Raw genomic sequence first — 27097 nt, forward strand, 5'->3', positions numbered from 1 at the left:
CTTCTAGAGATCTTCACCCTTTGGGAAACCCCTCAGGTGGACCTGTTCACGACCAGTGTCAACCGGAAGTGCAAACTGTTCTGCTCCAGGGAATTTCCCACAATAGGAGCGCTAGGAGACGCGATCGTGGTGGACTGTGAGTTTTCACTCCTGTCACGTTTTCTCCAGTCCCTGTCATTCCTCACGTGATTAGGAGGTTGAGAAATTTTGAGAAATCCATGATTCGAATTGCCCCAGATTGGGCCAGGAGGACGTGGCATCCGGATCTTCTGGACATGTCCATCCGCCTTCCACAAACAGAGTACCTTCTTTCGCAAGAGGAGGCTTCGGTTCTCCATCCAGAGGTTAAGACACTCAGCCTTCACACACTGTTTCTGAGAGGCTGAGGTACAAGGATTGGGACCTCCCAGATGACGTAGTGGAGATTTTGATTTTGGCCAGGCGGCCAGCAATGAAGTCATTGTACCGCTGCCGTTAGAACAAATTCTGCAGCTGGTGCAGGGATAAGAGGGTGGATCCCTTTTTATGCAAAACACCGGAGGAGTTATCTTTTCTGCTGCATTTGGCCAATCTGGGGCTCCAGGTTGGAACCATTAAAGGTCATTTAGCGGCACTTTCCATCTTCAAGCGCTCGTCTGAGGAAACTTCATATTTTAAAATACCTTTGGTGATACCATTTCTAAAGGGATTCCCTAACATGTTCCCTCCATCTCCTTTTCAGGTTCCTGTTTGGAACCTTAATCTTGTTTTGAAGTTTCTCATGTGTGCACCATTTGAACCACTCCATTCATATCCTTTAAGACTACTAACATTCAAAACCATATTTTTAGTAGCATTAACATCAGCCCGTAGGGTGAGTGAGTTGTAGGTTCTATCTTCTAAACCACCTTTTACGGTCTTTTATAAGGACAAGGTCTTCCTTAAGGTCAAACATACATTCATTCCTACCTAAGATTATATCAGATTTTCATTTGGGACAAAATATAGTATTATCTACTTTTTACCCTCCACCTCATCCTGGCAAGAAGAGGAAAGGTTACACAGACTTGACCCAAGAAAGACGCTGAGTTTCTACATTTCAAGGATGTCAACATTTCGTCTAGATGACCAACTGTTTATAGGATACACTCGTCATAGACTGGGACAGGCTGTAACTTAACAAACCTTGTCCAGATGGATTATTTTAGTTATTACTGAATGCTATAGACTGGCAGGGAAAGATCCCCCAGAAGGCTTGAGAGCCCATTCCACTAGGGGCATGGCTACTTCTTCAGTTCTACAAAGAGGTGTTCCTAAAAAGAAATATTTGTGAGGCAGCCACCTGGTCTACCATTCACCCTTTTACAAAGCATTACTTCCTTGATTCCACCTTAAGTCAGGATGGAAGCTTTGGGAAAGCAGTCCTTCATTCGGTTCATAACATCCCGTGATGACAAAATTCGTACTGCCTTCGCCAAAACTAATACTGCTTTGGGAGTCTATCATAGATGAGGAATATGTGGGAGGACACAATCAATTCGAAGAACAAGTGACTTACCCCTGGTAACGTTCTTTCGACTAGATGTTCCTCCCACGTATTCCTCATCGCCCCTCCCAGCTTACCCGCAGTTGAATTTTCATGTTATTGCAGTTTACACTCCTTCAGAGTCTAGTATGGTATGAACCACATTAATGCTGGTAGTTCTACTGTAAGAAAGATATGAAAAAACAGAACTGAAGCCAATGGGCGCTTCGTGTTCCATATATACCTTTATTGACATCATCCTCAAGACGGAGCTCGAGGGACATCAAGTCGACTGCATCGATGCACAGCGCCCTCTACCGAAAAAAAATTCCAAAGCAGCTGAAGCTGGATATTGTAGATGAGGAATACGTAGGAGGAACATCCAGTCGAAAGAATGTTACCAGCGGTAAGTAATTTTTTTCTTCTGGTTACAGTATACAGGCTTGCATAGGGCATGCAGGAGGCAGCAGGATGGATTCCCGATGGAACCAGAGTATGATACAGCGCTGGGGTATATTTTGACATCGAGCGAGAGCCGAGGCCTGCTGTCCTTCATATACTACCTAATTCAGAGCTGCGTGGAGATACCACAAACCGACGCTTGCTCTAGGTGGGCAGGAGATATGCAGCTAGATATCTGAGATGACATTTGGGCAAACATGTGCACGCAAACACGCAATGTATCATATAATTCACGATTCAAATTGATACAATTGAAGGTATTACACCGCTTACACTACACACCAGCTAGGCTATGGTTGTTTTCGCAAGAGTGAACAAAAGAATGCCCTAGATGTGGTGGCGCAGATGTAAGTACTTCCACGTGATATGGGATTGTCCACTGCTTTTGCACTTCTGGAGGGATGTATGCATGGTATTGTCAGAGATGCCAGGCGTGAATATGGCCCCCTCCCCAATGCAATGCTTATCCCATATTTTTGAACCCAAGTTGAGGCATATGAGCACATTTGTAGGTCTGTGCCTTCTGCTTGCCAAGCGTTGCATTCTGCAATGGAAGTGCGCAAGAGTCCCGACAAAGGATCACTGGCTACGTTCTGTCATCTGGGTTATTGATATGGAGGAGCAATGGACCCTCATGCAGCCCGTCAAATCGCACCCAAAGGACATGTTGGGCAAGCTCAAAGGGTATCTCATGCGCACATCATCCACACAAGACATCCCAGCGGTTTCACAATCAGACTAACTCATAGCTGTAAATGCCCTGCGACTGGGCCGCTAATTATTTCATTGGCTCCCTGTGATTGCCAGACTGCACTCCCCCCCTTGACTTGCCTCACCTGGTACTTTGTGTAATATGAGCTTTTCGCTCTCAATATGTCCAATGGTATTAAATTTAATGTATGATGCCAAGTGTGTTAATAAAGACATTCTTTTTTTAAAAGCCTTTGAATTTTGAGGACCAAAGCATAACATCACCAATAGGACTTGCCCATCTTTTGAAAAATGTGTGATTGAAATTAAGAGGCTGCAGGTCCATGTTTGCCAGAGCAGGGCCCCACTGAATGAAAGAAAAGGCAGCGACCGGTATAAGAAGTCACCAGCAGTAAGGAAGAAGATGCAGATTATAGATGGGTGGCCTTGTTCAAGAGTTTGTATCATTGTGTGCAGATATCATCACAGTACCAGAGATGCCACCTCAGAAGATCTAAGGTGGGTGGGAACAATTCCTTGAGAAAAGTGGTTAGTACTTGGGAGAATCAAGACAGGATCTTGCAACAGGACAACACAGAACGGGGGAGTGGGCAGACACCTTCCTTACATAAAGGTGACTGATTGGCTTTCTATCTTTTTTGAAGAGCCACAAGCCCACAGCACAAGGGGCAATAGAGGCAAGCAGCAGAACTGGCATATTTGTGAGACTCACATTTTATAGAATCACAGTGAGGCCATCAGAAACTACAAGTTAATTGATATTATTTTAGAAGGCTTATATAAACCCGGACAAGAGAGAAGTAAGAGGTAGGAGCTGGGAGAGCTACATGCTGGAGAGCAGAGCCATTGTGTCAGAGACGGGAGCCAAAAAGGAGGAACAAGAAAAGTAAACCGGGCAGCAGAGTGTGATCCTTAAGGCAGTTAGTGGGCAGGAGAGCCTTACAGGGGACCTGGGAAAAGGTCCTGAGGCTGCTGGAACAAAGGGTCACATTTCTGTGAAATTGGCTTGGGGTCGGTCCTAGGTGCTGTTATATCTCTGTGACTGTAATTTGTTTCAAGAAATGAGGAGGTAGTTGAGTGACATTTGTACGTGTCACTATTTTCTTTTGCCGTACATGAAATATTGACCTCATTAACACATCTCAACACTATTTTGGCCATATTTATTTCCAATACATGGCCGATACACCCTTGAAAGATGCTGCCTTTCATTTCAGTGCAGTGCGTCTCCCTGTTATTCAGCAGGGGTCGATACTCCTGCACTGGCATGTCCTGTCTACAACACACACATGCGCATTGTGGGCAGGTACATACACTTTAAGGAGCATATCATTTTTGTCGGTTTGGTGGACCTCGAGGTAAGAATGCTCTTCTCGGAACCGCTCAATCAACTGGAGCTCAGGAGTTGTCTGTTCGATCCTCTCTGCCAATGTTAGTTTCAGAGTACAAACACCACTGAACGTATTATTTCTTTTTGATTCATGTCGTTTTTTTGGGCGGGTCAATTTGCCGCTTCTGCCTGCATAAAGTCTTGCTATGTTCGATGTTTTTTCCACAAATACTTATTTTATGGTGCGCTCAAACCCTGCAACCTTTAAAGCAATACACACAGGGCTCCGTTCAAGATATCAAAATAAATGTTCAGCCTGCAGGCAACCAATGCCCTTTTTCCTGTGCTTTTGTGCAGCTATCTCTCCCCACTGAGGTTGCTCTTCTCTGTAAACCCAACCTTTCCCCTGGCTGTCGCTGGACTGATAACGGCAACAGCTTCATTAAATAAGCTGCTCACATTAAGCTCCTCTACTTCCCTCCTTCACATCTGACTGACTATTATAGAAGTCAGGCGATCAAGGGTAATTTGCACTGCTTTGAATCCCAAGGAGACAGAAATACCTTACCTTACCTGCTGAGTGTAAATTGATGCCCTCACGGTGACCCCTCGCTTGGTATTGTGACACTTCAAACAAGGAAAAGAAGGTACATCCCATGGTAAAACTTCTGCTTACATGTCAGTAGTTCTCATAAATATTAAAACTGAGCAAGAGATTTCAAGTACCACCATCACTGCTGGTACAAGTGTGAACACAGTGTTTGCAAATGCCCAATCTGTTAATGCCACCAGTCTCTACGGAGACCACCACATACTGCATTAAGTGGACAATGCCGCACAGATTTGTTGGTAGACCGGTGTTGGTAAGTGAGATGCCAGCTATAAAAAGTCCTCAGGGAACGCCCCACCATCCAGCTGAAGGACACAGTTCAAGTCCTCTTCACCTTAGAGCGTAAATTCCTGTGCTGTACTGTCATAAGCCAGCACAGCTGCGTGTTTTCCTTAGCACCAACACCTACAAAGTCTTTTGGGAGCCTGGCCCGCAAAATGGGCTGAGGGCTGCACCTCCTGCTCCCAACCCACCATACTGGATGTAGTGGATTTTCAGTTGATTGAGCAGCCTGAAGTGTCATTTGAACCATTTAAGGGGCAACATGTACCTGTTACGAGGTTGTACAAAAAGAGCAAGTGGAGCTGGCAGCACAGGTCACGCGGTGCTGCTCAAGTCCAACTCTTTGTTGTCATCCTGTCCTTCCCACCTCTAATGTTAAAAGGATCTCTAGAGTTCTCGGAGCAATTGGTACTAACATTAAGAGGCACTAGTGTTGTTCCATGCTGTGTTTAAAATGAAATGATTAAGGAAAAAGGTGCAAGTTTCAGTGTCAGGGTGACTTGACCTTAACAGAAGCCATGTGGTGCAGGAAATGCAGAGAGAACTGGGCCAGTATTGAATAGTAGGGACGCTTTGTTATGGTAGACAGGCCTCTGGTGATGTACAATTGGTTGGTAATATGAAGGGACATTTGGCAGAGGATTACAATTTTATTTTGGTGAGTAATCTTTCCTATGTTATACTTCTTCCTTCCAGGCAAGACTAGTATGGCCTATCTTCGCTACATGCCTCTTGCAGGGATATGGATATGGAGATAGGAAACCTATCTATATTGCAATTTCTGTAGATCTAAACTCAAGAATGGAATGAGCTATGTATGGCATGCAACATGCGTTTTATGGTAGCACGACAATAGTGATGCCTACCTTCTGCTTTTGGTAGGTGGCTGCAAATGGAAAACACTTGTTGATCTACAGCCACAGAATTGACCTGGGAAAAGTGGATACACTTGGAATATATGGGATGGTGAAGATTGAGACAATCCGTTTGGTGGCCAACACAGTAAGTCTCGATTTTCATTTTGTTTTATTACTTGAATTTTTCTGAAGAACTCTGGTTTTGTTATGGCACACCGGCCTCTACTCTTTAACTCTTCAAGAAAGATATCGGCTCTGACCAGTGACTGTTGATGTACAGTTGGTTGATAATGTGAAGGTACCTTTGGCAGAGGATTACAATTTTATTGTGGGAAAAAAAAAATGGTATGTTTGAAAAAAATGTCATTTTGTTTTTGTCAAATGAGTGGGAGATTTAAATTCTGCCAATAAGGGCATCACAATGACTGTTCGACTCAAATGATCAGAAAGCCAATAAAAAGGAGGACATGTTTAAGTTTTGTTCCAAACCTTATGATTACAGATTTATAGCAAACCCTTAAAGTCCTCTTTAAGAGGTTGTTAGGAAAGAATTTGTTTTTACAACTTTTCTTCAAAGTTTAATATGGAACCCCATTCTTTTTGCTCTGATTTTCATCATGTCCTGACTTTTTGAAGCTAGGTAAAGCCTTTGGCTTCACTTACCTTTTTTCTCACTTGTTCTGAGGAAACCGATCAGTCCTTCAGACTATCAGAACGGGGAAACTTTGTTTAGCTTTTGAATTCTTCTATTTTTACATTTGCACAGAACACCTTACAGTGCAGTGCAACAAGGACGCTTTTGTATATTCCCAGCCTTTTACACCTGGGATTTTTGGTTACGTTTTGTATGTGCCTAAAGACAAGCTGGTGGCAGTTAGATTTTTACAATTTTTTAATTATTTTCGGTATTAACAGTCGGGTTTACTGCGGGTGGCTATTAAACGTGGCTAGTGCCCTAAAATAGCTGTGCATGAGATTTTCAGTTGTTCTTTGGCGATATTGGAGTTTTGCCTTCTTCCTGCCTCCTCAGGTCAGGCAAGTCCTTGTAAGGTCATGTACTTGAAAACTGCTGCTTTCACAGGCTATTGAGCCTTTCTGTGTGTGGCCCAGGAAGGTGGCTGGGACTGTCTAGTCCCAGTTCACATCCCTGGTGCCAGAAGGTCTGCTACCGGGGTGGATGTGAAACCAGAAGTTGTCCTTGATTGGACAACTACTGGCTGTTTGAATGGCGCAGATCCTTGCCATTGGTGGGCATGCCAGCTCGGAATTTGGATAAGAGACGGACTTCTGCAATTCTTCAGATCTACATTGGAGCCAGGAATCCAGATAAAAAGAGCAGACTGTTGATGATATGAATTATGATTCCTGAAGTGGCCCAGCATCCCCTCCAGTGTCTGGTTCGGTGAAGGCCTACTTCTCTGCCTGATCTGTGAAGGAGCCGAGTGGTGCTTCAGCTCTTGAACTGGTGGGACCAACTAGTCTCAATACCTTCTCAAGGTTCCTGCCCTTCAGAGCCTTTGGAAGTGGCCCTGAACTGCCTGGTGGACTGACCATCTCCCTTGTGGGCTACCTTGCCAGAATCGTCACCATTCCACGTTCGAGTCCTGACCTATGGTGGTTGCTAGCTTGTGACACAAATCACCTTCTCCCTGAATTCCTGCTTGCTATCTTCGAGAGAAGCTGTCCTGCAGCAGCTTCTGTGACTGCGACTGGAAAGGATGCCTGTCTTCGCCTGCAACCGGTGTCCTGAAGAGGTCTGCATCATTGGATTCTTCACCAACGGGATTGCATCTTGAAGTTGCACTCAATTGGAGGAATCCTGAAACCTGTGACCCCTGGGCCCCTCTAACCAGACGATTAAGCCCCCAGCGACCCTCGGACGATCCATCACGACATCTGGCAAAATCTGAGTCGGGGGGGGCTTTGGGGGGGGGTTTGGGGGTGGGTAAGTAAGCATACCTCTGCCTGTCCATAGCATAGGGTAACATTGGGAACAAGCCGCTTTTTCTCCTATCTACTTTCAACTCACTTTAGACTTTAGTCGTCAAACCCGTGTTGGGTATCCTGTCCCTGAGCTAGCTTGGTTCTGAAAAAAAGGAGAGAATGTACCTATCCTTGGGTAAAATGTAATTGAATTTTGAATTCGTTTTAAACTAATCACCACAACAAGCCCATTGCATCCTTTTTAAAAACTGTATTTTTATAAATGGCTGTCTAAATTACATTGTCTATTATGTTCTGTGGACTCATTGACGGCCCATATGACCACTCACACTCTCCTGAGACTAACAGGCCGATTCATGGAATTAATGTGCGCTGAAAATTTCCGCGCAAGCGTGCGAATCGCAGCGCAAGTGCGAAAACCGCAGTGAAACCCACGCACAGCGATTCATGGAAGTCCGTGCGCTTGTAAATCCATGGATGTGCGCTAAAATCCTGCGTGGCGCACGCAGGCGCACACGTCATCAAACAGCATGCACTACGCGCACAGCAAAAGCGCACATAGTGCAGCGCACACAACAAAAGTAGCCGGAACACAGGGCGTAACACGCGGAATGGGGAACAACGCGTGAAAATGTGGGCATTACGGGGGAAGTACAGGAGGAAAATGCGCGGAACGCCCACGCGCGCTCCTACAACACGTATTCATGGAATCCAACGGGGCTAACGCATGCGCAAAAAAAGACGCGCTAATCCGGAAACACGTACGCCAGCAGGAAGCAGGCGTACGTGGACCCGCGCAGCATAAAAGTGCGCGCAAACAACAAACAAGCTCAGACGCTACGATGAATATACCGTTCCTCGCAGCAGTGGCCGTGGGATACCGCAGGAAGAGGAGGAGCAGGAGGATAGTCAGGGCCAGAATTTTTACACCCAGAACCAGCCTTTTTGGGATGCCTGATGACCAGGTGCATGGGAGGTACAGGTTTCCACCTCACATAATACTCGACCTGGTGAGTGGGAGGATGACCTCACATCACCCACCCTGTGCTCCCAAGCACTGAGCCCCTTGGAAAAGGTGCTCAATGTACTGCACTTCTTGGCTACTGGGTCATTTCAGTGGAAAAGTGCCATAGTGGGGGGGGTGTCACAGGCCACACAGTCACGCTGCCTACACCAGGTCTTGGCCATCATGACTGCACGCCCCTCAGTCCGCAGGCACATATACCTGCCCAGAACACCTGCATAAAGGCAGGCTGTTGTCCAGGATTTTTACGGGGTGGCACACTTCCCCAAAGTGCTAGGTGCCATTGATTGCACCCATGTGGCTCTACGTCCTCCCAGGGCATCAGAGCACATCTATAGAAACCACAAGCACTGGCATTCCATCAACGTGCAGGTAGTATGTGATGCCAAGGGAATCTTCACCTCAGTATATGCCAACTACCCAGGGTCCACCCATGACAGTTTCATATAAAGAATGTCAACCCTAAACTGTGACCTAGAAGCTGGGCGGCATGGCGATACATGGCTGCTTGGTGAGTATAAATGCCACTGCACATGTATGCATGTCAGATACTGAGTAATGTCACAACCCCACTAATGATACCCATCATCACCTCCCCAGGGGACAGTGCCTACCCTCTGAGCACCCACATGATGATGCCAATTCGGAACCCCACCACACCACCCGAGGTAAGATGCAACACAGCCCATATTGCAACCCGTGGCATAGTGGAGCACACATTTGGAGTGCTCAAGTCACGCTTTCGCTCCCTTGACCGTTCTGGCGGGCAGCTGCTATACGCTCCCCCAGTAGTGTGCAGGATCATAGTGGCAGCATGTGTCCTGCTCAACGTTGCAACACGCTGGGGCCTGCCGGTGGACATGGTGGTGCCTCCACATCCCCAACCACATGCACGGCTGCTGCACATGGGAGGGGAAAGGGCACGTGGTGAGGCAGCCCGTACGCAGCTGGTGGCTAATTACTTCACCCTGTGGAGTGCACACAGCCCTGGCACATACCAGCTGACAATCAATGATGATGACATAAGGGACAGTCAACTGTCACAACCATACCAGCCTGAGATTGGTCACCTGGAAGTGTTACATTGTGTGCATCCCTACCTACCCAAAGACAACCAATGCTGTGTCATTAAAAGACATACATTCATGCTGCATGAATGACTACCCCCTAGCAAAATACAACATGAAAATAGCGCCATGTCACCCAACCCTTGCCCATCTCCGCCACCCAACACACCATGGCATGTCATGCAATGTGAAAGCAAACAAAGCAGTGCAAAAGACCTGACACAAGTGTCACAAAGTGCACTGTCCCAAATGGAAACAGCCCACAGACAATATGCTCCCAGTAATCAATAACAAACAGCACACATGACCAAATACTTACCACCAACACAATACAGCAACACAGCATGAAACATTGCAAAAACATGACAGTACAAAGTCAAAGTAGTAGTAGTCTTACAACCTGAATAAGCCAGCACATCAACCCCTTTCAACTGCAGAGTGTTGCTGCCACGCAAATGTGTCAGTGTACTGCATACAACATGAACTCCATCTGCAAAGGAGACGGCCTTGTGAAGACACGAAGAAGGCACCTGCAAATTTTGAGGAAGACATGGATGCACAAGCACATATCAATACACCATGCAGTGTTCAATACAACGACGATACCCACTAGGGATGTCCACACAGTATTGAATACATACTGCCCACACAGCTCATGGGAGCCCAATGTCACTGTGTAAGTCACTGTCACTTGGTCACACCCTTTGCAAGCCCATGGAAACGGGAAGCAGGAGGGGTGTGTGTGTCACGAACCCAAGCATCTAACCCAAACTCAGGACAAGCCTGCATGTGCCCAGCCGGAATAGACAGTGGATGCCCATGGGAGCCACACAAGGCAACACACTGTAAAAAAAAAAAGAAAAATGGCCATGTGGGGGCCAAGGGGAGGGGGAGGCCACCCAGGAGGTTTGAGGACAGGGTGCACACCAACACCCACCTGCGTGGATGTGGGGAAAAAAAAATACCTGCAGGGGCTCATGGCCTGCCATTGTGGGAGAACTTCGTCGGTCTCTTCACCCTCTGCTGCTGCATCAGGAGGTGGTGGTGCAATGGGAGGCAGCCCATGCAAAGCCCTGGTATGGTCCTCCATGGCAGCAAGCATGTGGGTCTGGAAGGTCTGATTCTGTAGGATGATAGTGCGGAGATCCCCATGCAGCACCTCACGGGTTGCCTGCATTTCTGCACGCATGGCCTCGCGTGATGCCCGAATCTCCTCACGGGTTGCCTGCAGCTCAGCTGAGAGCGAACGTGTGAGCTGCTCCAGCTGCTGTTCTGCCCTAAAATTTCGGGAAGCCTCAAGTTCAAGCAGGGTCTCCCTGATGTTATGGAGTTCTACCCTCAGGGCTTCCCTGTGGCCCTGTGACTCTATTGATATGGCTTTGCGCAGAGTCTCCAGTGCCGCCTGTCGGTCCCTGTTGGACGCCAACATGTCTTCCCTGTGTGATTGGCAAATGGAGTCTGTTGCCTGCTGTTGTTGCTCCATCTACCTTTCAGGGGGGATAATGGAAGTGGCCACCCTCTCCATTGCCTGAGCCATCATTTCAACTGATGCTGCCTGTTGGGTTGCCATACCGTACATGGAGATTTCCCATAAAGTAGTGCCTGGTGGCGCACGGCCACCACGTCGGCGGGCACCACACCTGTTTGGGGCAAGGCGATCTGCACCTTGCTGTTCTGGCACTGCCTGAGGCTGCAGGACTGCATTCCCCCTCTGATCTGCTGGCCCAGGAACAGGATCAGATGTTGTGGATTGTGACCCTGCATCCGTAACCGCCAAAGGCGGACCTACTAACACTGACATCCCCATAGAGGGTTCTACCCCTGGTGCAGGTGGGTTGGACAGAACAGAATCCCTGCCAGAAGCACTCATCTGCGACAATACATAAGTCTCATCATCCGATTCAGCACCTGAATAGAGGTCTGGGGAGGTGCACCCAGAGGCACCCCTGGACAGTATGGTCTGCAGTAACAAAGGGTTTTCACCCACCACCACACCACGTCCTCCACTGGTGCCCGGTCGTGGCCGAGATCTCTCCTGGGTCTGCACCATCTCCTCAACCTCACCAGCATCAAGTGTGTCATCACCTGCAAAAACATGAAATACGACAAATGCAAACAGGGATGAGCACCATAGCACACACATAGGCCTGATAAGACAAAGATCCTGTACATGATTTACACATGTCCCACATGACTATAACCCTGGCATGCATGCACTGTCAATGAGTTGGAAAGGGAGGCAAAAAGCAGACACCGAGGACACCAAGATGGAAAAGCAACACACTTGCTGCATGGTGGGTAGAACTGGCATCACACATTAGCCTGTGAGTGGCATGTCCAACACACATGCCAGCACACAGATGGCATGTAGCGTAGCCATAGTACATTAGACAACTACAGCGATATGTCAGTGAATGAGTATTGTCACCCATCCATGTGAGATGGACATGATGAGATGAAAAATGCTAAATAGTGTGGCAAAAGATGCATGTGCCACACACTGCAACACATCCAGTGTACATTAATACAGTGATTGTAGGCAGATGTACACGTCAATGGTTGGTCACTTTAACATGACAGCAAATAACTATCATGTTCCACATTCAAACAGGCCCCAAAAATTAATGTGAACGGGCCAATACTCAATCAGCCTGAATGGTCTAATCATTCACATAACAAGGCAACACATGTGGGCCAATGTGGGGTGTAATCAATGACAGAGGCATGTCACATATGTGGCATTAGGGCTGAAAAATGCGTAGCAAAAATGGGAGAATTGAAACAATCAGCCAGAATGAACACTGAAAAAATCTGAACAATGTTGTTGCAAGATGACAGGTCAAGGGCAACTGCAGTAATGTGGCGCTAATTGGCTACGGTGGGCAGAAGGGATACTGTCATACCCAAATCCAAAGCACGTGAATGTATTGGAGGAAGCACATGGGTGACCCATACCACTCTGGAGTACACACCCTCACCTGGCACTCAATCAGAACCCGTCACCCAAACAACATACACATGGATTACACACACATGCATGGGCACTCACCGGACAATGCGTCGTAATCAGGTAGGTCTCCCACGCCTTGGATCTGTTCCTCTGTGACGAAGGTTCCAGCTACAGACTCATGTTCAGTGAGTTGGTTGTCCTCTGGTGGAGACCCACCGCCAGTCACCAGAGTAGAGGCATGATTTGAGGCCAGCTTGTTCTTTGCTCTGCGTTTCAGGTAATTCCACCGCTTGTAGCAATCATCAGCTGTGCGCCTCACAAATCCAAGGGCACTAATGTGGTCCGCGATGGTCTGTCAGTGTGCCCTACGTTGACCAGGTGTGGTCTTGCACCCTGCAGTCACCACCATTTTGCAGCTATGTTCCAACACATAGGCCACAAGTGCATCAAGTTCAGCGTCATTAAAGCTAGGCTTCCTTGACGTGCCGGAGTGTGTAGCCGTGTCTGGGGTCTCAGCCTGTAGTGCCAGAGCATCCTTCTTTTTCAAAGGTTGTGCGGATCCTGAGGGGCTTACGCCGCTCTGGTCAGTAGGGGCAGAAGCGCCGGTGGACTGTGTACTAGGAGTGGGTGAAGGCACAATGACCATAGGTCTTGGTGCAGGCATTGGCTGCAGGGTGATGTTGGCAGGGGCAACGTCGGTCTGATGGACCTAGACCGACACTGTCCCGGCTGGGAGACTCAGAGCTGGGGTGGATAGAGCTGCAGCTTCCCCTGCAGCTTCCCTACCCTGCCTACTTGGGGCAGCAGATGACATTGCTGCCCCATTTCCACGTGGCCTGGTGACAACAACTTGCACTGCCACACGTGGCTTAGACTTGCTGACCTGGAAGTCAGCCTGGGAGTCGTGCCGGTTCAGGTGCCACAATTGGCCGGTCCAACAAGGGCTGAGCTGGGATGGTGTCAGCTACGTTTCCCACAACGATGGGGGGTCGGGCATGGGTGTCCCTGATTGGTCCTCCACACATGGGTCTAGGGGCACCCTGCAAATCCTGGCAAGCACAGTTGGTAAATACGTGCGCGACTCACCGTATGCCTGGAAAAAGAATGTGAAAAGAACATGAAAAAACGTGCGTGTGCGCGTTGGCAACACCCCCACCAAAAGAAGAATTGTACGCTGTCTGAGGAAATAGGACAAAAGAAGAAGTGAACGCTGTTTGAGGAAACAGGGCCAACCAAAAAATGTAACGCTGTCAGAGGTAACAGGGAGTACGAACTTGAAACGCTGTGAAGTAATTGCGTGTGAACCGACAAGAAGTACAAAATTCACCCACTCGCTCTCCACGAAAAGCACGTACAAGTAAATGCCGTCCTACACATACCTTTTAAACCGGCCCACACGTACAACGTCACTTACGCGTGTACGTGCTAAGGCCCTTTCCTCCAATTACACGAGCTGATACTCGGACGTGCAGTTTTTGCACGTGTACGATGAACATGCACCCGTGTTGAGGGAAACGCCCTTGCGCGTCACGTCACTGACGCTCTTAGGCGCTAAAGGGCCTTTGGTCCAATGAATTTACGTACGTGCAGTGTATTCACGTGCTGGTTCACTATGCACCCGTCATGAGGGAAACACCCGCGCGCGTAACGTCACAGACACGCTTACGCGTTAAGGCTCTTTCCTCGATTTACATGATGACATGCAATTTTTTCACATGTCAAATCACTCCGTATCAAGCTAGCCACGCGACAACACACGGAAGACCACGCTCCTGCCCAGAAGGCCGAATTACTGCTCCCAAGAGCCCCGAGCACGCTCCCACCTGCCATCTGCTGCTGCCTGCCTGCCTGCTGCCCACGTGCCCTGCTATTTGCTGCCTGCACGTCAGCCAGGGGTGAAGTTGCTGTGACCACCCCTGCTGGAACTGAAGACTCCCGACTGGGATACCATTGCTCCACAGCCCAGGACCCAGTTGCCCACCCACACCTGCCTCTGGGGTTGCCATGTCGGGCACAACACCATCTGGCACCACTGGCAACCCCCAGCCAGAGATGCAGAGGGCCACCAGCTTCAGTGCCAGGGAAGTTGGTGTCCTGGTGGAGCAAGTCCTGGGACAGTATGATGCCCTCTTTGGAAGTTCACGCGCCGACTATGAAGGACGGACCAGGATCTGGATGGACATCGTGACTGCCATCAATGAGGAGGGGGTGGCAGTCCGCGACATCAAACATGTCAAGAAGCACTGGGAGGACTTCAGGTCCAGGACCCTCGACAAGGCCCGGTGCCTCTTGAAGGCAGCAGATGCCAAGGGGTGCCAGGGCCACCTGTCTGACCACCAAATGAGGGTCCTGGAACGCATAAGCCCAGCACTCCACGTCCAGGTCCTTGAGAGGCAGACCCGTCTGGAGTCGAGCGGTAAGTGTACATGCATACTGGTTGGACTTTGTGCGTGTCGTGGTGTACAGTAGTGTACAGGTTGCACATGTGTTTCTGTAGGGCCATGTATGGATGTGTATGTACAGGGGCATGAGGCTGACACATGCGAGTCCTCTCATGTGTGAGACACATGGATGGTGTATGTGTGGATAAGTATGCAGGCCAAATGCAGATGTGGGAGCACACATGTTTGAATTACTGTGTATGTACGTTGGCATGGTTGTGGTGTCACACATGGATGTTGGTTCCAGCTGCATGTATCTGCACTGTGTACATGTGCATGTGTGTGTATTTGACAAGTGTGCAACTGTGATGCAACATGGATGCATGTGGTACTGACATGTAGAAGGCAGAATGCCAGATGTGACATGGATGGCGATCTCATCACTCTGACAGTTGGTGGACATGCACACATGCATGTAAGTGTGTTGGTGTTTGTGCATGTGTTGTGTACTCCCCGTGTTTCATGCGACGTCAGGCTCACCTTCGGATGCTGATGCTGTTGTATGTGTATGGATTGTGCTGCCTGGTGCAATATTGCTGTGGAATTGCTCATGTCTGAGAGTAGAAATGACATGTGTGTTAGGGAGTGTGATGCCATGTCTGAAATTTGACACTGCCACTCATGTACAACTGTCATGTGTGTATCAGTCCATTGTACAGTGCCCTGATGCCTGTGTTCTATCTCTCCCTGTCTGCAGCGTCAACTGATGAAGAGGGCGGAGAGGGTGCTGTGGAGCAAAGCGGCAGGGATCGCACCACCAGCCAGAGACGCAAGGCCCGGCTCCCCTCCCAGATTGTCATCTCTTCGGGGAGTGAGGAGTCTGGTGCCTTGTCCCAGGCCGCAGCTGCCGAGGGTAGGTCCAAGAGGCAGAGGTTGGAGATGGACTCCTCAGCAACAGAAGGGGCAGCTGAGACCCCACTGGGTCTGACGGAGGAAGATGGCATGGAGTCATCCAGGTTGGTGGGGGTTTGGTGGAGGAGGAGGCCGTGGAAGGGACACACACGGGGTGTGGAGGTGGGGATTCCACTGGTGCCAGTGGTGCAGTGCAGGGGCAGGGACAGGAGGCAGCACAGGCCGCCGCGGAGGTGCCTGTGTGTAATCCTGTCCCTGATCCTGTGACTGCATCATCCGGCACCAGCAGGGATGCCTACGTCCAGACCCGTTTTCAGGGAGGGGATGGGCGCACAACAACTGGCCTTCCTCTCCCTGCGGACGTGGCTATCCAGGACCGTGTTGAGCCTGTCCTGGCTGGGATAGCGTTGTGTCAACGGGACATGCGAGGTGACCTGCAGTGTTTTCGTGAAGACACTGCACGTCATCTCGGATGCCCCTTTGACCGCGTTGACCTACTGGGATGGGTCACCAGTGCTGGATTCCTCCGTGTGCTGGACCTTCTTGCAACCCCCTCCTCACCTGAACCCCCTACGCGCCAGTCGTCCTCCATGCCATCTTCCCACACATGTATCACCTGGGTACCCTGTGGAGCTGCCTCTGACCCAGCGGCCAGGCTGGTGGAGGACACAACCCTGCCACAGTCAGGAGTCGGATGTCCAGCAGGGGTGGCCACCACGACAACTGCACCCCAGCTGGAGGAGGACGTGCAGGCAGCAAGAGCCAGGGCGCAGGCACAGGCACAGCAGCAGCAGCAACATGGTGGGAGCAATGATGGCTCGGGGCCTTCAACATCGGAAGGGCAGGCATCGGCCAGAGGGCAGGAGGACCCAGGATTGGAAGTGTCTTCCGTGTGGCAGCGGTTGGGCCACGCCATAGATGCGGAGCGGCAGCGGGTGGAAGAGGCATGGCTCACAATGGTCAGAGCGGAGAACTCCATGCGGAGGGCACTGAGGCGGGCCGAGTGCCTCGAGGCATTTCGCAGGGAGTTAGAGGGGAACATGTCGTCGTCCCTGCGAACCCTCGGGGCCATGGAAGAGGACCGCCTCCAGGACATTGAGCGGGAGTTCAATGATGCCCTGGCCTGGGACATCCAAAAGTGAGCCGTTGGACTAGCCCGCTGCCATTGTAAATAGTTAGTTAGTGTTAGGTTTCATTTTGGTTTTCATTTTTTTTTTGGGGCATTTGGACAATACCCCACATTTTTGTATATAGTTCTTCATTAGTTAGTGTATTTTTGTAGGTTTCATTTGGACATTTGGGCTCATGGACCCAGGATTTCATCCTTGTAAATAGTTGGAGTGTGGATCTGTCGGCATTTTCTTTTTTGATTTTTCCATGGAGCAATGGATTTTACTTTTTCATTTCTGTTTGGATTTGCTTTGTTGGAAGGAGACTTTGGAGACATTTTTGATTTCATATATTTTGGATTCTGATTTCCTTTTTTTATTATTATGTGACATTCTGCATTGTTTTCCTAATGTCCATTGTTTGGTATTTGAATTTCTTTCACCACATTTTTTGTTCAATACATTTGTTCCCGTACTTCAATGTGTGGTATTCTCTCATTGGTTTCATGCATGTCACGATGTGGGTTTTCACATTCACTGGCACCCATTGTGTGTGCGTGACGGACATGTGTTGATGTACATACATGCCATTTGGGTTGTTTCATGTAATGGGCATTTCAATGTGGGGTGTATGTTATGCTTGGTTGGTTATTTGGGCAGGGGTGGCGTGCCGTGGGATTTGGGTGGCCATGAGGGCCATGATTGTGGGTCATGTTGACATGTTGGGGGGGGGGGACATGAGTGGGACATGAGTGGGGGCCTGCTGGCAGGTGCCCCTCACTGCTGGGGGGGTGGTGGTGCAGGGGGACATGCGTGGGACATGAGTGGGGGCCTGCTGGCAGGTGCCCCTCACTGCTGGGGGGTGGGGGTGCAGGGGGACATGAGTGGGGGCCTGCTGGCAGGTGCCCCTCACTGCTGGGGGGTGGGGGTGCAGGGGGACATGAGTGGGGGGACTGCTGGCAGGTGCCCCTCACTGCTGGGGGGTGGGGGTGCAGGGGGACATGAGTGGGACATGAGTGGGGGCCTGCTGGCAGGTGCCCCTCACTGCTCGGGGGCTGGGGGTGCAGTGGGACATGAGTGGGGGCCTGCTGGCAGGTGCCCCTCACTGCTGGGGGGTGGGGGTGCAGGGGGACATGAGTGGGGGCCTGCTGGCAGGTGCCCCTCACTGCTTGGGGGTGGGGGTGCTGGGGTACATGAGTGGGGGCCTGCTGGCAGGTGCCCCTCACTGCTGGGGGGTGGGGTGCAGGGGGACATGAGTGGGATATGAGTGGGGGCCTGCTGGCAGGTGCCCCTCACTTCTGGGGGGTGGGGGTGCAGGGGGACATGAGTGGGGCATGAGTGGGGGCCTGTTGGCAGGTGCCCCTCACTTCTGGGGGGTTGGGGGTGCAGGGTGACATGAGTGGGACATGAGTGGGGGCCTGCTGGCAGGTGCCCCTCACTGCTGGGGGGTGAGGGTGCAGGGGGACATGAGTGGGACATGAGTGGGGGCCTGCTGGCAGGTGCCCCTCACTGCTTGGGGGTGGGGGCGCTGGGGGACATGAGTGGGGGCCTGCTGGCAGGCGCCCCTCACTGCTGGGGGGTGGGGGTGCAGGGGGACATGCGTGGGACATAAGTGGGGGCCTGCTGGCAGGTGCTCCTCACTGCTGGGGGGTGGGGTGCAGGGGGACATGAGTGGGACATGAGTGGGGGCCTGCTGGCAGGTGCCCCTCACTTCTGGGGGGTGGGGGTGCAGGGGGACATGAGTGGGGCATGAGTGGGGGCCTGTTGGTAGGTGCCCCTCACTGCTGAGGGGCTGGGGGTGCAGGGGGACATGAGTGGGTCATGAGTGGGGGCCTGCTGGCAGGTGCCCCTCACTGCTGGGGGGGGTGAGGGTGCAGGGGGACATGAGTGGGGGCCTGCTGGCAGGTGCCCCTCACTGCTGGGGGGTGGGGGTGCAGGGGGACATGAGTGGGACATGAGTGGGGGCCTGCTGGCAGGTGCCCCTCACTGCTTGGGGGTGGGGGTGCTGGGGGACATGAGTGGGGGCCTGCTGGCAGGTGCCCCTCACTGCTGGGGGGTGGGGGTGCAGTGGGACATGAGTTTGTGATCATATTGCAACGTGACATGTGGCTTGGCTGGGGGGCATGCCCATGGTGGATGGGCTGCCTGCGGGACATGACCAGGGGTGCAGGGTAGTCCCCTGTGGTGTGGGCTGCCTGCAGGGGCCGTGGAGGGGGTAGAGGGGACACCTGGGAGGACTCACACTGCCAATTCACGTGTGGGACTCCCCGCGCACCCCACTGGATACACGTACCCCGCTCGCACAGGGCCAATCGCGTGTGACACTTCCCGCGAACCCCAGTTATACACGTAACCCGCTCGCACAGGGCCAATTGCGTGTGAAACTTCCCGCGAACCCCAGTGATACACGTACCCTGCTCGCACAGGACCAATCGCCTGTGAAACCGCCCGCGAACCCCAGTCATACATGTACCCCGCTCGCACGGCGCCAGTCGCGTGTGACACTTCCCGCGAACCCCAGTAATACACGTACCCCGCTCGCACAGGGCCAATCGCGTGTGAAACTCCCCGAGCCGGGGTGTACATGTATTTGGAGGGGTGCGCGGGGAGTTTTACAGGCGTTTTCGTGGTTGGGGGCCTGCTGTGCGCCATGTACGGGATTTGTGCGCTGTGCATGGCGCACAGGGAGGGGTTGGGGGCGTAACTGGCGCTGCTGCAGGGTCGCTGCACCACAGCTGGTTTTGGATGTTAAAATCCATGAATACGCTGTACGCGGAAATGGATTTTAGCACACGCGGCTGGCGCAGACTGTCGCACGCGCACACTGTGCACCAGCCGCGTGCGCCACTTGTGCGCTGGATTCTATGAATTACCCCGTAAGTCTTGACCGATCTCCACTCTAACTTAATTTGGTTTTGGCTAAACTCTCAGAGCTTTCTGTTCACCATAACTAGGGTGGCCTCCTAAAATATGCCCACCAGGCCAGATTGTAGAAATCCATCTTAATAGAAGTCCTTTTTTGGAGTCAAGACACACATGAAGTTTGTATATAATTCTATTTCACCAATTTAACTTTCGCGTGGAATGCCTTCAAGTTCTGCAATTCTTGTAAATAAAAGATGGCAATCATTCCTTACCAGGAAGAGCAGCAATTGAAATCAGGATTGCATGAACAGGAGCTAAAAGCTCCTCCTTAGTTTGGCCCTCACCCAGAAGCTATGTTTAGGGAGCTAGAAGATAGTGTACAGCGTGTTACAAATCGAACTTCCACATGCGATACAAACTGTAACTTTGTGCCCATAATATAGGTAGGACCTACAATGCTTCAAAAGTCTTAAAGATGTGACCTAGTGCTCTTTTATGTACATTCTGATTTTGTTTTATTTCAAAGTGAGATGTTGTTTGACACCACTTGACCCGGAGAGTAAAAAGTACTTCGTGATAGCAATTGGCTTCGAACTAGCCAGATTATTCTAGGCTAAATGCAAAAGCAATGTACCTTACAGCAATTTTATTTTTGGTTAATAACACTAACCAGTTCAGTTTATTTTCTAATGTATTGCCTTATTTCCAGTCAAAATAACTATATCTAATCTTGTTTGAACATATCCCGTATTTTTGTTACTCAGCTTTGAATAGCATTGTCCCCACAGAACGATCATGAAATGCTTTTTCAGTAAGGCATTTATATGCTGCATTTTTTGTTTCATCGTATTTTATTTACATTTTTTGAAAGATGATACATCGGAGTGCCGGTTTTTGGGGAGAATGTTAAATGTTTTCTTTCCTAATTGCCTTTAACCTGAGAGACCCCCACCACTTTTGCTGGACTCTGGACTTTTATGATTTTGTATTTGTATTTTGGATTTTATTGATTTATAAAGCGCCTTACGCCAAAGCGCTGATTTTAATCTCCTGAGTGAGTGGAACTATTTACCTCTCACCCATTCTTTTTATCTGACTGGGATTTTTATTTTGACTGTTCTATGGAGTCTGGTAAACTCCATATGTTTAATACAGGCATCTGCTTTTTGCTTTGTGACACCCAGCACCCTATGTGCAGTGTCACTGAAAAGTCCTTTGGACTTCTCTTTATGTTTAAATACATTTTCTTTTGAGAACTACAATTCGAATGGATTGTGTCCTTCAACGTATTACACATCTTTGACATGAAATGTCCACAGCTGTGCACTTCGGAAACTTTTTCAGCAGAGGGCGTCCTGCGTCAATGACGTCGGGTCGATGTCCCTCGAGGGCCTCCGTTGAGGGCGACGTCATCGGATGTTATAAATAGGACGCACGGCGCCCGTAGCCTCAGTTACGTTTTTTCCGCGAACGTGTTGCTTCGTGAAACTCGGCGCGCCTTGTGTGTTATCATCGTTGAGATGTCTTTTTCTTCGACCCCTCAGACTCTGCGGTCTGGGTTCAAGTCCTGGCGGGACTGCAAGTCGAAAATGTCAATCACCGACCTGCATTGCATTTGTTTGTGTTGCTTGGGCGATTCGCACGACCCCGACGACTGTTCGAAATGCCAGTCGCTGACTGGCAAGGCCTTGCGGGAGCGGAAGGGGAAGCTCCAAGTAGGTAGGGGCTCTAAGCCTAGTAAGTCCTGAAAATCTAAACCGTCCAGGGAGGTTTCCACTGACGACTCGAGAGGCGACTCTCCACGTTGGGAGGTGGCCCGGGGATCTCGGTCCCGGAGTGGTTCCCGCCATTCCTCTTCCTCGTCCCGGCACTCTAGGAAGCGCTGTCACCAGTCGCCTTCCCCGTCCTCCTCGGAAAATGGTGCCTCAAGGAAAGTGGCATGCCCGACAAAGTCCTCAACTTCGGAGAAATGGGTTGCCTTTAAGGAGCAAATGTTAGCGATATTTCAATCATAGGGCACGGTTCCGGTCGCGCATTCTAACGAAGTCAGCAAGGAACGGTCTCGTACCGTGACACGCACGCCTTCGGGCTCGAGTCTGCGACGCGACTTGCACTGGGAACCTTCTAGGTCCCGTCCGGACAAGACTCAGGTCAGTCGCAAGAGACGTGCCTCCAGGTCTCGGTCCTCGTCTCCAGCGAGATCGCTGCAACCTGTTATGGGCTCGAAGCTGGCGTCGACTAGGTTGGTGCCGTGTCCGTCCGACTCGGACGTCAACGCTTTGCCGTCGTATCAGCCCACAGCGCCGTCTGCACCAGTGTCGAGGCCGAAGCCTTCGGTGCTCACGACGCTGAGGTTGTCGACGCTCTCGATGTCAAAGCCTTCGGTGCCCTCGATGCCTTCGGGTATTTTTGACCGCAATTTGCCATTGGAGTACCCGGATATCGTGGATCCTCCTAGGAAGGCTACTACGAAGTCTGTGAGGCCAGTATTGGACTCCAGGCCCTCTTCTATCCCCAGGCCAGGGTTTGAACTCCCTCTGGACGACATTTATGAAGAGGACGAAAGGTCTGATTTTGAGGACCCTGGTAAACTTGATGTGGCTCCAGTTTTTTTCTGGTGACAGTCAATTGGAGGAGGTGAGGCAAACCCTCCATGATGCCAGTGGGCTGGACACTTCTCCGGAAGTGGAATTTGGTAGGCCTGAGACTGGGACTCATGCTGAGTCTTCATACAGGAGGCTCATGGCTAGGGTCTCGGAGTATCTGGGCTGTTCCAGTCCTCCTGAAGACTTTGTGCAGGATGATCTAACTGACATCTTAGATCAAGGTCCATCTTCTGACCCGGTGTTACCGTTTCATCTCACCTTACAGAAAAGGGTGGCAGCTTCTTGGCAGTCTTCCGGCTGTTAATAAATCTTTGACGAAGAAGTACCGCCCTTCCCTTAGCGACCCCAGCTATTTATGCACTCACCCCACTCCAGAGAGTTTGAGGGTTCCCTACCATCCCTCCTGATAGGGACGACAAGCGCTTCGACGGTTGGGCTCCGAAGGTATTTTCTGCAGGGAGCATGGCCTTGAAATCGGCCAACTGCACTTGTGCCTTGGCAAGGTTCCCACACACTCTGTGGAAATGTGTTTCTTTAGCGGCTGAGCATATTCCCGAGGGGGAAGAAAGGGATGGATTCCTTGCTCACGTGCAAGACGGCAAGGATGCCATGTGCGAATCCCTTCAGTCGGGTTTGGATACGGCCGACAGTGTTAGCCGATCCATGTCTGCGAGCACCGTTAGATGCAGATTTGCGTGTTTGCGGAAGTCGGGTTTTGTTCCGGATGTGCAGGGCCATTTTCTGAACATGCCCTTTGATGGCGCACATTTGTTTGGCATCAAGGCTGACGAGAGCCTTGAGAGGTTGCAGACCTCGAAAGATTGCTGACTTCCAAAGCTGCGGCTAAATCTTTAAGTGCAGCTGTGCGTCAACCTCTGCCTTCTCGTCCTAGGGGACAGCAGTGGAGGGGAGGTTCTTTTTGTTACTACTCCTCCTTTGGTAGAACGAGAGGGGCCGCCAGTCAAAGGGGACAGCGAAAAAGTACCCGTGGTGGTCGGGGAAATCATGGTGCCAAAGCTGCTCAGCAGCTGCCTCTTTGCCTTCAGGCACTGCCGCTGCTGCTTCCAAACAGTCATGATGCCATGTTCCATGGTTCGCCGGTTGGGGGCAGACTGTCTCAGCATCTCGAAGAATGGCAAGCCATTACTTCAGATGCGTGGGTTCTGGATACCATAGCCCACGGCTACTGCCTTTCCCTTCCTTCAGCGGCCTCACGACAATCCATTGGGGAAACTCTCTTTGAAGCTTCTGGATCCGCTCCTTGCACAGGAAATCTTAACCCTGCTGGAGAAAGGCGCTATAGAACTGGTGCCAGTAGCGGAGAGGAACAGGGGATGGTATTCCCCTTATTTTTTGATCCCGAAGAAAGAGGGGGATTGAGACCCATCATGGACTTGCGTTGGTTGAACAAACTTCTCAGGAAGGACAAGTTCAAGATGGTTACTCTTTCTCAAGTCCTCCAGGCCCTTCAACTTCAGGATTGGTTGGTGTCTCTTGTCCTGCAGGATGCTTACTTTCATGTGTCAATTCATCCCAAGTATAGAAAGTATCTGAGGTTTTGCAGCTGGTGACTCGCACTTTCAGTTTCGGGTCCTGCCGTTTGGATTGACCTCCGCCCGAGGGTCTTCACCAAGCTAATGGTGGTGGTGGCACCGTACCTCAGGGGGTTAATGTCTACCCCTACCTGGACGACTGGCTGATCCGAACAAGCGTTGAATCACCTCGGTCTCACCTGCTGCACCCTCTACAGGCTGGGCTTCTCCCTGAATTTCAAGAAGTCACATCTGACACCTTCCCAACAGCTCCAGTACATCGGGGCAGTGTTAGATACATCCTTGGGGAAGTGCTTGCTTCCCAAGGTGAGGGCTCATCACATTGTGCAGATAGTGAACAAGTTTCAACATGCCCAGAGTCTCCCGGCTTTCGAATTCTTAAGGTTGCTCGGCCTCATGGAATCCTGCCTTTTTCTGGTGCCAGAGGCCAAGCTGTGGATGAGATCCCTGCAATGGGTCCTCAAGATGCAGTGGTCACAGTTCTCAGGCAAGATGTCGGATCCCGTTCAGATTCCACTCTTGGTCTCCCAGGATCTTCTGCGGTGGGCCGATGAAGGGAACCTGATGAGGGGGGAACTGTTTTGGCAACCGTGGCCGGAGGTGACTGTAGTGTCGGATGCTTCTCTCACAGGATGGGGCGCTCATGCCAACGACTTGACCACCAGCGGAGTCCAAACTCCATGTCAATCTGTTAGAGCTGAGGGCCATCAGGATAGCCCTGAAGGCTTTTCTGCCGTCTGTATGGGGGAAAAGTGTCCTGATCATGACGGACAACACAGTGGCCATGCATTACCTCAACAAAAAAAGGGGGGGTAGGGTCACTCCCGTTGTGCAGAGAGGCAATGCAGCTCTGGTTCTGGGCCATCCAGTAGTAAATTTTGATCGCAGCAGTTCATCTGGCCGGAGATGAAAATGCGGCGGTGGACGCTCTGTGCAGGCAGAGCACAATCCCTCACGAGTGGGAGTTGGCTCAGGAAGTCCTTCAGGAGATCTTCGCCCTCTGGGGAACCCCACAAGTGGATCTCTTCGCCACCAGTGTCAACCGGAAGTGCGAGAGATTCTGCTCAAGGGAATTTCCTCCAAGAGGAGCCTTAGGAGAAGCGTTCGTAGTGGATTGGTCATTCCCACTGCTGTACGCGTTTCCTCTCATCCCCGTCATTCCTCAAGTGTTGCAGAGGTTACGGAGGTTCGCTTCCCACATGATCCTCATTGCTCCGGATTGGGCCAGGAGAGCGTGGTACCTGGACCTTCTAGAAATGTCCATCTGCCCTCCACACCGTCTTCCCTACCGAGAGGATCTGCTCTCGCGTGAGGGAGGTTGGGGGTTGGGGGGTGGGGGTTGGGGGGTGGGGGTTGGGGGGTGTGGGGTCAGGTTCTCCATCCAGAGGTCAAGACTCTTAACCTTCACGCTTGGTATCTGAAAGGTTGAGGTATAAGGATTGGGACCTCCCGGATGACGTGATGGAGGGGTTGCTTTCAGCCAGGCGGCCTGCAACAAAATCCCTGTACCGTTGCCGTTGGCGTAAGTTCTGCGACTGGTGCAGTGGTCACAATGTGGATCCTTTTCGGTGCTTCATTCCTATGGTTTTGGCTTTTTTGATTTCTTTGGCCCACAGGGGCCTTCAATTTAGTACCATTAAGGGTTACCTGGTGGCACTGTCTATCTTTAAGCGCTCGTCTGAGGAATGTTCTTACTTTAAGATTCCTTTGATTTCTCAATTTCTTAAAGGACTGACTACTGTGTTCCCGCCATCTCCTTTCCAGGTGCCGGTTTGGGATTTAAAATTGGTTTTGAAATTTCTCATGGGTGCTCCGTTTGCACTCTTGTCCTTTGAGGTTATTGTCCTTCAAGACTGTGTTCTTGGTTGCGGTTACTTCCGCTCGCCGAGTGAGTGAATTGCAGGCACTATCCGATAAGCCACCCTTTACTGTGTTCCATAAGGACAGGGATGTACTGAGAGTACGTCCTTCCTTTCTGCCTAAGGTATTATCTGCATTTCATTTGAGTCAGAAGGTGGTTCTTCCACCTTTCTACCCTCCTCCTCATCCTGGTAAGGAAGAGGAGGGACTCCATCGGTTGGATCCTAGGAGAGCTCTGAGCTTTTACATTTCTAGGATGTCCAAGGTCAGAGTGCACAATCAACTCTTTGTAATATATGCTGGACACCGATTGGGCCAGGCTGTTACCAAACAGACCTTGTCCAGGTGGATTATCCTCACCATTACGGATTGTTATCGATTGGCGGGTAAGGACCCTCCTGAAGGGTTGTGAGCTCATTCTACTAGGGGCATGGCTACTTCGACCACCCTCCAGCGGGGGGTTCCTATTAGGAATATTTGTGATGCAACCACATGGGCTTCAATCCACACCTTTGTTAAACATTACTCCCTGTATACTATCCATGGTCAGGATTTGGCCTTTGGAAAGGCGGTTCTTTATTCCGCAATCTGATTGGGTATTCTAAATTCTTTTCCCTCCTCCATTTACTGGTACTGCTTTGGGAGTCTGTCAAAGATGTGGAATACGTTGGAGGACACAATCCATTCGAAGAACAAGTTACTTACCAACTGGTAACGTTCTTTCGACTGGATGTTCCTCCAACGTATTCCACATCGCCCTCCCAGCCTGCCCCTCTGGAGAATTTACTATGCGATTGCAGCTTATGTTTCCGCAAGGCAAGCAGGTATGAGACTGGTGCCACACGTTCTGGGGGAAAAAACTTAAACTGAGGCTACGGGCGCCGTGCGTCCTATTTATATCATCCGGTGACGTTGCCCTCGACGGAGGTCCTCGAGGGACATCGACCCGACGTCATCGACGCAGGACGCCCTCTGCTGTAAAAGTTTCCGAAGTGCACAGCTGTGGACATTATATGTCAAAGATGTGGAATACGTTGGAGGAACATCCAGTCGAAAGAACGTTACCAGTT

At 50.6% G+C, this 27097-nt stretch overlaps 1 protein-coding gene across 3 annotated transcripts in view; it reads left to right on the forward strand.

Annotated features, from left to right (window-relative positions):
- LGALS8 (galectin 8) overlaps positions 1–27097 on the forward strand; it is an 898608-nt gene that overhangs the window by 350335 nt on the left and 521176 nt on the right. For all 3 annotated transcript variants that reach the window (XM_069607929.1, XM_069607930.1, XM_069607928.1), the window contains one exon: positions 5782–5901. In XM_069607929.1, coding sequence (XP_069464030.1) covers positions 5782–5901 — 120 coding nt within the window. The remainder of the gene's footprint in view (positions 1–5781; positions 5902–27097) is intronic.

Source organism: Ambystoma mexicanum, chromosome 4q (genome assembly GCF_040938575.1).
Source record: "Ambystoma mexicanum isolate Mex_15411 chromosome 4q, UKY_AmexF1_1, whole genome shotgun sequence".
In the NCBI taxonomy this organism is placed as follows: Eukaryota; Metazoa; Chordata; class Amphibia; order Caudata; family Ambystomatidae; genus Ambystoma; species Ambystoma mexicanum.